This window comes from Coccidioides posadasii, chromosome 2 (assembly GCF_018416015.2).
Source record: "Coccidioides posadasii str. Silveira chromosome 2, complete sequence".
Classification (NCBI taxonomy): Eukaryota; Fungi; Ascomycota; class Eurotiomycetes; order Onygenales; family Onygenaceae; genus Coccidioides; species Coccidioides posadasii.
In genome coordinates this window covers 5,175,829-5,190,576 of record NC_089408.1, presented here as the reverse complement: position 1 = coordinate 5,190,576, position 14,748 = coordinate 5,175,829, and the positions used below count along the sequence as shown (strand labels likewise).

The window sequence follows — 14,748 nt, the reverse complement described above, 5'->3', positions numbered from 1 at the left end:
ATGTCGGATCACAGTCTTGCCAAATATGGCAAGTTCTTCCAGTACACAAGCGGCCGCTGGCTTTGGGATGAGGAAAAGCAACTTCAGGATCGATTTACACCTTTCAATGTGGTGGAACTCCAGCATATTGCGGCTGGAAGTATTGGAGCGAACAAGTGTGTTGCCATGACAAAGTTGGCGGAAGGCTCTTTTAACAAGACCTTTCATCTTAAGATGGACAACGGGTCTACTGCCATTGCGAGAATACCTCACCCCATTGCTGGACCCAAGTACTATACCACCGCATCGGAGGTCGCGACGATGGATTTTGTAAGACCCATCTTCTTGCCCTTGACAAGTTGTTGGACATCTGGTTTACTCTACTACAGGCCCGTACAGTACTCCAGATACCTGTCCCACAGGTTCATGCATGGAGCGCACGCGTCGATAACCCTGTTGGTGCTGAATACATCATCATGGAGGAAGCTGCAGGGACAAAGCTGGAGGATGTATGGGATAATCTTTCTCTAGAAGACAGAATTTCTATCATGAAGGATCTGGTATCGATTGAAAATAAGCTTCTTTCGGTATCTTTCAGCAGGTATGAATAATTAATTCAATGAACTGCAATCGATGAAGCTGACGCGGGACCTAGATATGGGAATCTCTATTACTCTGGCGAGGCAGTCCCCGGGGCCGTGGTCGCTGAAGTTGTGAATGATACATCACCAGAACTTAAAACGGACGTGAAGACGCGGTTTTCCATTGGCCCTGTTGTAGCAAGAGATTTTTGGACAAAAGAACGTTCAGTGATGGATATAGATCGGGGTCCATGTAAGTCAATCATCTCCCACTCAATATTTCTTATGCTTAAATTCCTTCAGGGAAGCTTCCACATGAATATGCGGTAGCTTTAGCACGTCGTGAACAGAAATGGATTGAGCAACATGCAATCCCCAAGCCTGCGACTGATCAATTCATAACATCTACAGCGCAAAATTCCCCCAAAGCCCATCTTTCTCTTCTCAAAAAGTATCTACAGGTGGTCCCTTATCTTTTGCCCACAGACGACCCGAATCTCGTTGCATCTACAATCTGGCATACAGATCTCCATGCCGGCAACCTCTTTGTGGACAAAGGCCATATCACTAGCGTGATTGACTGGCAGGAAGCTTGGGCTGGGCCTGTAGTTCTTCAAGGCCGCCACCCACGCCTAGTTGATTACCAAGGTGATATCATTTTGAAACCACCGCCAAATTTTAAGGACCTTGAACCGAATGAGAAGGCCCAGTTGAAAAAGCAGATCGCCAGTTCCATAATTCTTTATCTTTATGAACAGCAAACGGCAAAACTCAACCCTAACCTCAACAGAGTACTCCGTTTAAAGCTCGGGCGAGTGAGGTGTGAGCCTATAAGCTTTGTCGGCGACACCTGGGACGACGATATTTTGCCATTGCGCGAATCACTGATAAATGTGGAAAGGTATGTTGTAAAGTCAGTCTCCGGAATTACAATATCCGTTACGGGTATGCCTCCTAATTCCTGGTACAGACATTGGCATGAGCTAGGCTTCAACTTCGCGTGCCCAATTCACTTTACACAGGACGAGCTCCAGAGACACGCAGAGGATGGAGAAGGATGGAATGAAGTCCAAGACTTTTGGAGAGCTGTAGAAGGAATCGTCGCCCGTGATGGATGGACTCCACACAGCATGTATGAAGAGGCTGTGGCTCTTTTTTCAGAACTCAGGGAAATCGGGTTGAAGAACATGATAGGAAAGGAGAGAAAGGACTTTGAAGCACAGACGCGGTGGGTGGAGAGCTCTTCCCAGAGCCATAATGATGGAAATGTAGAATGATACCTATCAGTTCGGATCTCCAAATGACAGCCAACCATCTACATAGTTCTTCTTATCTGCGTAGCTCTCTATTATGCTTTGCGGCTGCCTCAGTCCTCATCACTTAGCTCATACTCTTTCGCCCAAGTGCTGATGTCATTGACAGACCGCCGTGAAATCCGAATTTTGACCCCATGCTCGATAAAAAATTCTGGATCTTGATACTTATACACCTGCTCAAGGTCAAGACCATTCGCAAGTGCCACATCACATGCCTTTTGAAAATCTGCTTCGAGTATCTCATCCACCACATTTGATTCCTGCCACTTGGTGAAGGCGGGAAGCCTTCAGTCAACCATTGGTGCACCATGAACTTTGTGGTACAAAATCTAACCACATCATCGCCCATGTGATCAGCAATGACAAGATAGATCACTGCCACACTTAACATTATATTCCCATAGCTTTTTGACCAGGGTGTTCTTTAAGCAGCATCAACTTTATTGCAAGCTCAACTGATTGTTGGACCAACATAGCTTCATCACTCTGGAAATCTTTTGTGATGGCATCTCTGGAGGAATATTCTGATGTAATGAAGATTAGTTGTTGAACTGGAACACAGGAAGATGGCAGTGACTTGCAATGACAAGAGAGAGCAGTTGACTGGGGAATGATTTCTAATTAGATACTAGATTTCTGGCTTTCTGGCTTTCTGGCTCTTTCTAAGACTGCTATTTTTGATTTTCCGACTTCCAAAGCCATATAGTACAGCTTTCTAAAGCAAACTATCCAATTTTCTGGCAGTTATGGGAATGGTTGGATCAAGTCCTTTTTCAACAAATCATCTGGGAGTAATAGTTCCCAATAGGACCTGTTGAGAATATCAGTAATTTGGCAAAGCCCCATGTGAGATCCCAACCTCTCAAAATCCTTTGTATTCATGTAAGGATTCGCCGCGAACTCCTTACACAGACCAACAGCACCCGCAAGGGCCAAAGGCCTCAGCTCGCAAGCTGCTGAGAGTTACATGTGTTCTTGCAAGGCACTAAGTCATGTGCTTGCAAGCGCACAAACCTCTTGCTAGGAGCCAGTGGCAATCTTGTTTACAAGTCATATATAGTTGCTAGAATACCAGATCTTTTACCTTGTCTGATGCGAAGATACTGGCCTCCGTCCTTCCGGTCAGATCGCGCCTGCAAAAGACCCCCGAGTCGTTTGTAGTAGTCGAGGACATACATGGCGCTCACCTGGAACGGATCGCGCCCCAGCATCGCTCGTGTCCATATCTTCGCAGTGGCCAGCGCCGTCGAGCCCCCGCCATGCTTCCTGACCAGCTGCTCGAAAGTCATATTGTCATATTGTCGGTGAACTTCAGTGGTAGCATGGGACAAGCTCTCCACCAGATCCCTAATTTTAATCATATTCTCCGTCTCTTGCGGAGAGAACTGCCGAGAACGGCGCACTCAATACATCGTCTGCCAAGCAAGAATTCACTACTGACCTTTGGAACGCTTCCATATTCAAACAATCCCACACTCCCATCCTCCTCCTGCATCACACAGTATCCGTTCGTATTTTGTTCTATGAGGTCCAGGTTGAGGCGTTTCGTCCATTCATATATCCTGGCCTGGTTTGTATCGTTGATCCACGCCGCCCCCACGTCCACCAGTTTTCCATTCTTCGTTTTCCGGGTCCACGTCTTCCCACCGACTCGGTCTCTGGCTTCGAGCACGAGGCATGATAGGCCGGCATTTTGAATGTCATAGGCAGCCTGAAGACCACTCAGGCCGGCACCGACGACAATGACGTCGTAGGATTTGGTCTGCCCAACCTCCATCTTGAATGTATGGAGAACAACCAAGTAGGGAAAAAAAAAAAAAAAAAGAGGGGGAGGAACCTTGTTTGTTGAAATATGCTACAAGACAAGCAGCCTTCTCATGGCCGTAGAAGACGGTTAGTATTTAACCATATCAAGTTCTCCCCGCTTTCTACACTCTTCTAGGTTGAATAGTACGCTTCTCCGTAACCCCGACTCTGCTCTCAAGTGTTCAGAGTAGAGAGCCGAGATAAAGGAGAAGAAGAGGTGCGGGGAAGTCACTGCTATGATCACTCGGTGTCCGGCGTCGGTTCCAGCTCAAGGAAACAGGGCGCGTCCTGGAAGTCCCGGCGGCGCTTGACGCTCGATAACGGATCTAGAGGGAAAACGCAGCTGGCCGAGCCGGCCGAATACGGCCAATGGCCAGCCAGGTGCCAAGTCGAAGTCGAGCATTTTCCACATCGGTCATAGTATAACTAACCAACCATCGCGCAACGACAGCGCGGGGAGAAGAGCGCATCACGGAGGAGGATACATCTCTTCTGCAGCGTGTTCGTGGGACAATTGGGTATCAAGAATTGCTAAACAGGTTTCGGAATGGTCCCAACAATCGTATGCAGACATGGGATGGTTCTTCCTGTTGATCTCGGAATCGAACACCCATTTTGCTGCCTGAGGCATCGTGTTCACCCCTCGAATTATGCGTCTAACCGCATTCAGAAATACGTCCAAAAGCGGCCTTTTTTGCGATTTTCATCAGACGGCTCAGAAGTTCAAACTTTGCAGAAACCCAGAGCGTCGAATGAAGTTTGACCCAACAATAAGAAAATGCATTTTGGGCCGGTTATTGGCCGGCATCTGTAACTCTTGTGTTGGACTTTTGCATGTTTAGCGCGATAGGTCACTTCCATCTACTCCGTACACAGAGATGTTACTACGCGTGGCAGAAGTGCAGAAGAATCGATTAATGACCTCTGCCTCTGCATCCTGTGGGGTTTGCGAACTCCAGGGACCTCGAAATCGGAGTTGTTTTGACTTCTCAGCCCGATGGCTTTGAGAGTGTTCATCTTCTCCAGGCCTTTTACCTTGCGAGTTTCAAACGCCCTTGAACCCGCAGAGAGACTTTTGGTGGCATTAGATACCTTTCAAAATAATATATATATATATATATAAATATGTTACTCTTCTTTTCTATTGCCCTTCAACTATGCGCCTTCCAAACACCCACGGCGCTGGTTGTTCGTCCGAATCTGACGCTTCCAGAGCCCATTCTGCCGGTTGGTTACAACGAACCCGTCCCGTTCGATAACTCAACCTGAGGTATCATCAAAAGGCTCTTCAAGCGCTCTTGTCACTTTGATGACGACGAACCGAACCATTGTTCTGGAGACGGCGCTTTGTGCTGCTGGAAGCTCGAGCCCACCAAGGGCTTCTGTTGCGGAGGATCCGATTTCGGGAGCTGCTGCGGCGATGCCTGCTGCCCGAAGGGACATTACTCTGCATACGCAGATTCGTAAGCGAATACATACATGCATATGTTAGCAAAAGAAGAGGCCTAAAGGAACGGTTGGGTAATTGAATATGCTACGTATCTAGATGGACGTCGTCATGCTGCCCCGACGGAAGCCAGTGCGGCGGCTTTCCTACACGCACAGAATCCGTAATTGTGTCCGGCTACGTCACCCAGACCGAGGCACAGACCATTGTTACGCTGATCACCAGTACAAACAGCGACGGCGAACTAATAACAAAGACGTCGACACTTCCAGTAACTGTTGCTCCCGCCAACTCCCTTTCCAGCGACGACGGCCGCGGCGATAGAGATGGCACCAGCGCCCCAATTGGCGCCATCGTTGGCGGCGTGATCGGAGGTGCAGCGCTGATTTTATTCTGTGCAATGGCTCTCTTCATCGGTTCTCGAAGAGGCTGGTTCAAGAAACAACCACCAACCGGCAGTGGTTCCGGCATCAATGAAAGAAGCAGATACGAAGACTACAAACCGGTCGCCAGCGTGCCGTCAAATCATCTCGGTGGTACATCTACATCTTCGCCCATCGATACCCCTCCGAGCGACCCGCGGCTTTCGATGTTTCCCGCGCAGCCGCTGGCACGTCGTCCGCTGCCGGAAATGTCAAATGTGAGTGCTTATTATGAGATGCCCGTGAATAACCGGGGTTAGGTATCTAGGATGAACGTGCATAGAGAGCGGAAGGTAGTTGCAGTACTTACGCGAAAAGCGGTATACTCCCTACATAATTCACAGTCAATTCCTTTTCATTATCCGTCTACGGAATACTCTGCAGCGTTTATATACCAGTGTCATTACTGATTTAAGGGCGTGCTGATGAGCAATATTAAGTTTAATGGAAGCAACATATCCTTTCCCCTCGGATTGGCCTATATGCTTCATGGTTGTACCCACATCTTTGCTTCATCCACAGTACCCGTAATAATGTTGCCATGTGGATAGGTGGTTGTTATATGTCAAGTTAACTGGCGTAGATCCTTCATTGAACAACTCAAGCGGCATCAACTTTGGTTTGCAATCATGTGTGGACTTAGTTTGTACGGAAACTACTGCGTATGTATGTACTCTACATACACACATACTTCGCATTTATGATAGGCCGGAGTCACCAGATGTCCATATTTTGCGCCGATCACATGGCTTAGGGGATATGAGAATCACCGATCCTTATGACGCGAAACGTCCCTTTCGGGTCTACGAATGACAAGCTACATAGTCCTAAAATCTAATTCCTGTTCACCACCTCTTGAGTGGAAGCTAGTGCTTTCGCAATTAGGCCAACACGATCGACAATGAGCATGTCAATTCCAGCATCAACTTGTACCTGTATAAGTGGAAAGGAACATTAGCACAACGTGACATGCAGCATATCTTCGTCGAGTCCAAGTCAGACAACGAACCTTTGCGTTTTCCGGCACATTATTCACTAGTCCGTATGAAGCGCAGAGAAGCCCAGACCTTTGTACGTATTGAATGAGACGCGGACACAATAAAAAGGTCTCTGCGGCGAGAACGACACCGGTAAAGTTCCACTGCCTTGCGAATTGAATAGCGACCTGGAGACTGGCTCCACGCTTCTCCATATCTGTTATGGGACGTTTGCCAGCATTGGTAATAAACATGATCGGATACCCCCTAGCCTTACGCGATAGAAGAATGCAAATTTCAGGGGTAAATGACGCCAGAACAATATTTCTCCCGGCGCCGAAACGGTGGATTTTGTCGAGGATTACATCGATGAATGCGTTTACCTCAATTGCAACAGGTGCAACACTGGCATCTGCAGCTTCGTGCGGTCTAGGATACTCTGTGATGCTCGGTTAACATCCATTTTATTGCCGTCTCTTCCGTGTGAAGACCTACTTAGCTCAATAACAAACCCAAGATCCTTGGGCAACTTAATAAGTAGGTCTTCCAGTGTCGCAAACGGACTCTGTATGGAAGTTCCCTGGCTGTTAGGCTTAAACCCTTTCTTCATAAAGTCTACGGTGTGCTGTAGTCTATAATTGGCGCTGGCAAATTTATCGTCGTATCTCGTCAACGATTGTGAGCGAGGATTTCGTTGGCATGCTCGATCATTCGGCAAGCTCCGGACCAAGTCATCTAGAAGTGCAGATTTACCGGAATAGAGAAACTAAAGTTGTTAACAAATGACAGCTACCAATGACGGGTAAGCTTACCTGATTTAGGCTCACATCATGGATCGGCACATCCGTTCCTGACTCGCTCAGGGAGAAATCATGATAAATGATCGGGACCAGGTCTCTTGTTACCTGAACGTCTACACAATTGTGGTTTAGCATTCAAGGATAACATCAACAGATGATGACGATTTACCAAACTGCAAGCCGTTAGACAGGGTTGCACAAGAGTTTGCTTAATGACTTACTTCCACCAATGAGGCGCCCATTGTTTTCGCTGAAAGACAGGACTAGTCCTATTAGTCTAATGTCCCGAAGGCTAGGAGGGTATCACCTGTCCTACTTCAACTGTATTCTCCCCTAGCTGAAGATAGTCCCGCTCTGCTGTGTTCTGGCCGAAGCCTATCTAAATGTAAGCAAGTAACAGCTGAGATGTAGGTATTAAACGTTACCTCTGTGGCCCACGAGCTGTACGGAGTTTGATATTGGTATGAGCTGCGCTGGTGGGCGACCGGTGCTGGCGTAGGGCTTTGCTATAACATACGTGAACGAGACGGTGCCTATAAAGTCTAATGTATTCTTGGACATGATGGAAATGCTACGTGTTCTTATTAGGGATTCACGATCAGGAGTGCAGGAAGGGCAGGCGTTCTCTAGAAGAGCAGTGCCACCTCCAACAAGAGGACCCTTTTGACCGCCTGTGCCAACACCGCGGAAAAGTTTGAATATGATTTGAGGTGTAGCTGATTTTCCTACTGGGAATAGCAATGGGTTACTCGCGTCGTCCAGTATGGGCAATTGAAGTAAATAGCTTGGACCACCCGGTAAAGAAACTTCGATCGAAAAGCTTTCGGGATGTGATGTTGGATCAAAGTTAAGCGCAACGGCTGCCATTTGCGTGTTCGTTTGCATTGGACCAAGATTCAGGACTAGACAGCTTTCATCACCTTTGGTCATAAAGCTGGAGCTCACAGTGTCTGGTTGTAAATTGCTAGGCCCGCCAAATGGACCTAAACTTTCGTGCGTTGGGAGCAGATTGGCTATATGGAGATGACCTCGAAAAGCCGCATGTTCTTTTGCAGTCCAACCACGACGGTCGACCATCGTATGGCTTGCCTTTGCCTGTAGCAAGATCTCGACTATTTCGAGGTGACCCATTATGCAAGCCAGAATGAGTGGTGTCCAGCCGCGTGTGGTTTCGGCTACATCGATGCTGGCCATCGAGTGGGACATTGCTTGAAGGATTATCTTCACATAGTCTGTTCGGCCGATCTGAACGGCGACATGAAGAGCGGTTTTCCCCTGGTTAGAATGGCAATCCACGTGTGATTGTGCCCAGGATAATAAAGAGACTATGTGATCGTGTTGGCACTTGAGGGCGATTAGAAGGATGTCACCCAACAGGTGAGCCAGAGTGTCCTTTATTTTTTGATCCGCTTGATTGGTAATTTTGAGCGCTTGTAGAAACAATTTGACGATTGCTGTATGGCCGTAGATCACGGCCAGGTTCAGGGGTGTGTGACCCTCGCAATCCTTCAGAAGTAACGCCTCTTCAATATGTAATGGGGTGTCAGGCAAAAGAACCATGGCAAATGGATATATGCCATGGATAGCGGCATAATGAAGCGGAAGACGCCCTCGAAAATCAACGATTCGTAGACAACTTTTTTCAATTTGACCCGATTCAATCATATCACGCATGATTAAACATAAGGAGTTGTCCGCGTCGCCTCGTATACCATTATCAGATGCCTGCTCATCAATACGGCTTTTGGATATTCTCCCTCGACCAAGGCTAGCTATGTAGCGGTTTAGAAATCCAGAATTAATCATGAAGGGGCCTTTGCTCCCGAGTTCAGTGATCAATATTTCAAAGCATTTTCTAGATTGAGAAACTGTGCAAAACTGCATCAACAGCTCCAGCATTTCAGAATACTCTATGCGATCTCTTGTTGAATATTGGGCTAGGAGCTCTGATAGGACCGTATCCCGATCGCCCACAATTGCTGTGAGAACATGTTCGGGATAAATTGCGAAGGGAAACTTGGCTTTCGAGAGAAAGAGCGATCGCAGAGGAGCCTGCGCCTTCCGGTCACGAAGAGAACGAGAGATATCTTTCTCCAAGCTTCTTAATCTTTCGCCATCACTGTTGCACTGGGCGTCAAAAGTAGGTTGGACATCCACTAACAGCCTCCTCGGGCTATTGCCTCCGTTGATCTTCTCAAGCTTGTCGCACAGTCTAGACAAAGCTTCTCCATTGACTCTATCGTACCATTGTAGCCTCGCTAAATCCGCTTGAAGCTCGAGAATGGATTCAAGGATATGGCGGGGTTCACATTCATGCAACGATGCGAGGTCCGGGATTGTCAAAACTGGAAATCGCAAACCGTATGTTGAGCAGAGTGCTCTCTCCTGGTGTTCTAGAAAGCTGTATAGAAGCTGGTGGAACGTTTTGAAGACATTAATATCACTTTCGAGATACTCATAGCTCTCTATGGGCCTTGTCAGCATTGTAACTGAGGGGTGCCACCTGTAAACCCTGAAGCCACAGACCTTCTTGGCTAGGGCTGCCTCCCGGCTGAGATGCCTTGATCAGAGCCTTGATGTGGTTGTAGCGGGCATAATACGGGGCCCATTCCGGAATTTGATGGCGATGGAAGTTCTGGCCAAACTTCATTCTGTCAAACGGATGCGCGGTCGAGCAGCACACGAAGGACCATCGCGATGCTGCACTCAAAAGCAGCCTCCTTCAGCCGCATGGTGCGGGGTTGTTGTTGGATGGTGGGGTTATTTCCACCAGTCAACCCTCAGGGCTGCGCGGGAATCCCGCCCGAACCCCACCGTGATGGCCCAGAGAGGCTAGCACCATTATGTCAGCCAAGCTGTCCTTGTGATTGGCTCCGGCTGTGGACGTCCGACATTGCATCGCAAAGGGCTGCAGGGAGCGACAGGGGGGCTGAGCCTTGAAAAGGGGCCTGGTCGCCCCGTGGTCTCTTCGACCCTCAAGAGGACATCATTAATATCCCTCTGCGCTCAAGTGATATTCTTGGGCCTGGCTGCTTTTGGCTGCACGCCGTCATGTCACCGTGGTAGGTAGGGTCGTTTGCTTTGATGGAGGCAAAGAGCCCACAGCGCAGAGAAGGATCACTCCATCTTTGACAAGGTCTACCCTTCCCGGCCTAACTGGTTACCCGTCACCACCATGGATCCGCTCTCCATCACCGCAAGCATCGCGGGCGTCACCACTCTCGCCTTTCAAATCTGCTCATCACTCGCTAAGCTGCGGTCCCTATGTAAGAGCTTACCCGGGCGACTTCACGCAATCAACAACGAAGTGTCAGATCTTGAGGTCGTCCTTCACCAGGTGGCAATACTGGTTAAAAACCGAGCAAATATCCTGCCGGAGACTCAAATTGCTGCGATCCCGTACCTTTTGAAACAGGCAGCTCTCAAATTGAGCGAGCTTAAAAGCGTCGTTGACAAGATCCTCGACACCGTCGGCAAAGCTAAATTTGGTCTCTCTGGCGCCTACGCTTGGCGGAAAGAGCAAGATACTTTGAAAGCTCTCCAAGACGATATCCGCTCCATCAAGTGCAATTTGAACATCCTCCTTGGAGCTTCAAACTCGTACGTTTTGCTACGGGCAGTTTCTTTATGATTGTCAGTCACAACGCTTTTTAACCAAGTCATACTGACTGGGAGGCGGTTGGCTCAGCCATGATATGGTTCAGATCTATCTCAGCATTCAAGCCATATCTGCATTCACCCTACAGTCCTCACAGGAGCAAGTTGCCATGAAAGATAAATTCATAGATACCCTTACGACCGTGGATGAGCGAATAACTCGAGTGGAGCAAATGCTCCAAACACAAACTCATCAGCTTCAGGCGACCCAATTCCAACAAGTTGGTGCGTTGTACAATGTCCGTCGGACCAACCGGCGCCAAAGTCGATCACGGCCGAATAATCCTACGGTAACCACTCCAAACTCGGAGGGTTTGGCGGTGCGCGTCAGTCCTTATGTTGTGTCCTGCCGGAGCGACTGCCGGTGTTCATGTCATAAGCAACAAAAGTCGTCAACCCCGGCGCTTTTGAACCGTGTATTTGGGCAACTATTCATCGGGTATGCAGGGTTACCTTTCGTCAGCCCGAAGTGCGACATCGAAAGCTGCAGAAAATCTCAAGCAAGTCAAGTTAGCCTAGAATACTGGTTTCCCCTTGGGTTTTTCTCCTCCACTATCGTACGAATGCAACTTGGTCATCATCACAACATGGGATCACTCTTTCATCTCGATACGTTGACAAGAGTGCCTGACTCGGCCCAGTGCGTGAATCTTGCCGTAAAAGGCGATATCGACGGTTTAAAACACTTGTTTACCCATGGTCTGGCTTCTCCTCGTGATGTCAGCACTAGCAGAGGATACTCCCTGCTTCGATGGGCACTTTACGCGAAACAGTACGACACGTGCGAGTTCTTGATATATGCAGGAGCAGACCCCGATTACAGGCCTTTGGCAGGCTCTGACAACAGTCCACGAATTAAGGCGTGCCATTTCTTACTTGAGGGTGGCCTCCCTGACCAGGGCGTCGTTGCCCTTAAGACCATCACTAAAGGGAGCTATTTTGAAGACTTTATCGAGGACTCAAACTTTACACAGATCCACAGGGTTGTACTGGGTCTATCTCTTCTTGACCTGGAGGATGAGATTGTGTTGCATCCTGAAGATCTTAATGCAACTGATTCCATGGGCAGAACTCCCCTTGCTTGGGCTGCTGCGCGTGGAGATAGCCGAAGTGTTGTCACTCTCCTTAGCCATGGCGCTGATCCAAATATTACAGACGTTCAGCTATCTGGACCTGTGTCTAATGCTGCAGCCCGGGGTCATACAGTTTGTGTTCGCCTCTTACTGGAGGCTGGTGCCGACCCCGATCCACCCTTGCCAAGCGGAGTACGGAAAGGCAGCCCTCTCACCGTCGCAACGCGCAACGCCGCAGACCCAATGTTGTTAAAGAGCTTGCTCGACTTTGGCGCAGTCGTCGATTCACGCGGTTCTGATGGTCAGACACCACTCATCCACGCTTCTCAAACGGATAACTCGAGTTTTGCCATGCTTCTACTTGAGTATGGCGCGGATATAAATGCATTCACGGACACCGGGTCGACACCCTTGACCACGGCAATTACGTACAACAGCCACAATGTCCTTCGATTAATCCTTGACAGATGGCACGAGTACTCTTCATGTCCACGCCTGAAGGGGCCCAATCTCTTGGAGCTGGTTGCGTTATATGCAGATATTGAAACCATCAATATTTTAGCGGGCACGGAGCATTTCAGACTGAGAAGTGATAGGCAATACACACTCGGAGACTTCAAGAGCCGCTTGCTCAAACGTCCAGACGTGACAGAAAAACTAGCCTTTGCATTTGATGAATTGCTGGATATTATAAACCACATGCCCGACACCAGGGAGGGCACAGAAAGCATTTTGGAGGCTGGCTTTTACTCCTGCACTTCTTCACCTATCGTTCTCGAGGATGGGCAAGGCTTCGAAAGGCTTGCCAGGCGTTTCTTTCCTTGTCTGTCCTCCTCGGACTCTGATAGTGACCAAAATATCAAGTGGCAGTCTTGGAGCGACGAAAGTTCGAATGACAATTTTCAGGACGCCCTTGAGGATATTCATTCAGAATCCAAGCGCTAGAGTCTCTTCCCCCCCCCAAACAAACAAACCAAAAAAAAAAAAAAAAAAGGAAAAGAGAGAAAAAGAGGGAACAGAGGAAAAGGTTTGAGCTTCACTACGAAGCTCAAGGAAGAAGACGAGCTTGCCATGACGAAATACCACGTAATGTTCTCAAAATCTGGAAAATTCGCAGCTCCTATATACGAATAACCTGGCCAGAAATGTCTGACGTTGATGATTTTTATATCGTCTCCCAATCCGTTGCTTGGATAATAAGTCGGATAATCCTATATCTCCACAACTACGCCTTCTGGGGGAAAGAAATGTAGTCTTTACCAGATACTTGGCTCGGCTACTGTTAGCAAGATGTTTGACAAGCTTTTTGACTTCTAGGTACATTCTATGCCCGTAAGTGGAAATAGCATCAACAACCGTTGATACACTTTACGGTGTAATCCTCCCACAACTCGACGAAAGAACCGTCTCAACCTTATTATCGAATCTCAAGGCTTTACGGCATAAATCTTGAAAGAGCCTATGATGGTGTCAACAAATCACGTACGGCTCCCGATCAGTTGAAGTATCTTACCTGCCCATTCATTGAAATCAATACTTTTAATTGTCGGCTTGAGTGGAGTGCAGGTGTTGGTGCCTCCACAACATGGCATGTCGGCACCGTCATCTTTGGCGGTAGTATATATATTTAAATCGCTGTTCGTGTCCACGATTACGGAGTCTGCTTGCGTCAGAAATATTTCAGGCATTGAGCTTGTATTCCCAAACGGGGATCAACATACCATTGAACCCAGCATTGCGGAAATATTGCTGGTAGCCTGAAACCTGGCTCGCGCCTGCTACGCAGCCAACATAGAGAGCCATGTCATTCCTGATTTCTGGTGGAAGCTCCTTTCTCGCGAGGATGTCACTGATGGCCACACGACCACCAGGCTTGAGGAGTCGAAACATTTCGTTGAAGACGAGTTGTTTCTCTGCTTCTGGGACGAGATTGACCACGCAGTTGCTGATGATGCAGTCCGCTGTAGCATCGGGCAGCTTGACATCGGTTATGCGAGACTCAACGAACGACACGTTATCTGCTTTGGCAGTCTCTTTGTTTTTATGTGCTCGTTCAAGCATATCCTGGAGCTAAATTAGCTCATACTCAGTTAAAAGGGCCGACAAGAGATATCTTCAGCCGAATTTCGAGGAAGTGAAGTGGACTGACCTTATTCATGTCGACTCCAATGACCTTCCCTGTAGCACCAACTCTCTTGGCCGCCAGAAAAACGTCGAATCCTGCTCCGCTGCCAAAGTCGACAACCGTTTCTCCCTTCCATGGGTCAGCTTAAGTGGTTTCGTTGCGTGATCACCGTCATATTGGGGAGTCCTTACCTCCTTCAGGTTCGCCAAGGCCAGCGGATTTCCGCAGCTCAGCCCCAGATTCGCATCTTTGGGGATGCTGGTGAGCTCAGACTCGCTATACCCGAATGCCTCGGCCACCTTTTTGCTGTATTCGTTATCAGTGGTTTTGGCGGCGGAGCTGTAATGCTCCTGGACGTCCGCATAGACTTGTTTGTTGTCCATAGTGGTAGATATCCTTGTACGTATGTGTGCCGTGTGGGAGGATAATGTTTCCTTTGGATAGCCTGCTATGGAAAAGAACTGCAAAAATTAAGTGCAAATGGGACACTTGCCTGATATATTTATATTCCTCGTGTCTTTCGCCGTTCTTCTACTGCCGGGCCGCCGTATGACGATCGACCAAT

The 14,748-nt window shown here is 48.3% G+C and overlaps 6 protein-coding genes across 7 annotated transcripts; 3 read left to right on the top strand and 3 right to left on the bottom strand.

Annotated features, from left to right (window-relative positions):
• AIM9_6 (Phosphotransferase enzyme) lies at positions 1–1,837 on the top strand (the record flags this gene model as incomplete). The annotated part of the gene is made up of 4 exons (XM_066124383.1): positions 1–309; positions 369–580; positions 635–813; positions 864–1,837. 4 exons carry the CDS (start codon positions 1–3, stop codon positions 1,835–1,837), a joined length of 1,674 nt encoding a protein of 557 aa, XP_065980464.1.
• A 1,082-nt stretch (positions 1,838–2,919) lies between these two features.
• On the bottom strand, positions 2,920–3,653 carry D8B26_004136 (uncharacterized protein; the record flags this gene model as incomplete). Its single annotated transcript, XM_066124382.1, has 2 exons — positions 2,920–3,261; positions 3,318–3,653. The coding sequence occupies 2 exons, from the start codon at positions 3,651–3,653 to the stop codon at positions 2,920–2,922; spliced, it is 678 nt and encodes a 225-aa protein (XP_065980463.1).
• Positions 3,654–4,839: 1,186 nt separating this feature from the next.
• D8B26_004135 (uncharacterized protein) lies at positions 4,840–5,811 on the top strand (the record flags this gene model as incomplete). Its single annotated transcript, XM_066124381.1, has 3 exons — positions 4,840–4,909; positions 4,966–5,145; positions 5,288–5,811. The coding sequence occupies 3 exons, from the start codon at positions 4,840–4,842 to the stop codon at positions 5,809–5,811; spliced, it is 774 nt and encodes a 257-aa protein (XP_065980462.1).
• Positions 5,812–6,369: 558 nt separating this feature from the next.
• On the bottom strand, positions 6,370–9,978 carry D8B26_004134 (uncharacterized protein; the record flags this gene model as incomplete). The annotated part of the gene is made up of 8 exons (XM_066124380.1): positions 6,370–6,484; positions 6,561–6,967; positions 7,024–7,294; positions 7,341–7,433; positions 7,550–7,591; positions 7,645–7,703; positions 7,754–9,793; positions 9,855–9,978. 8 exons carry the CDS (start codon positions 9,976–9,978, stop codon positions 6,386–6,388), a joined length of 3,135 nt encoding a protein of 1,044 aa, XP_065980461.1. The 3' UTR covers positions 6,370–6,385.
• A 525-nt stretch (positions 9,979–10,503) lies between these two features.
• D8B26_004133 (uncharacterized protein) lies at positions 10,504–13,003 on the top strand (the record flags this gene model as incomplete). Its single annotated transcript, XM_003067856.2, has 2 exons — positions 10,504–10,928; positions 11,017–13,003. The coding sequence occupies 2 exons, from the start codon at positions 10,504–10,506 to the stop codon at positions 13,001–13,003; spliced, it is 2,412 nt and encodes an 803-aa protein (XP_003067902.2).
• Positions 12,581–14,682, bottom strand: D8B26_004132 (uncharacterized protein). 2 transcript variants are annotated; one of them, XM_066124379.1, is made up of 5 exons: positions 14,375–14,682; positions 14,208–14,312; positions 13,780–14,122; positions 13,572–13,718; positions 12,581–13,517 (listed from the first exon to the last, which is right to left on the bottom strand). In XM_066124379.1, exons 1-5 carry the CDS (start codon positions 14,564–14,566, stop codon positions 13,486–13,488), a joined length of 819 nt encoding a protein of 272 aa, XP_065980460.1. In that variant the 5' UTR covers positions 14,567–14,682; the 3' UTR covers positions 12,581–13,485. The 2 variants fall into 2 exon arrangements, with proteins under 2 accessions (XP_065980460.1, XP_003067903.1); XM_003067857.2 differs by having other exon boundaries at positions 12,581–13,718.
• Between the last annotated feature and the right edge of the window lie 66 nt (positions 14,683–14,748).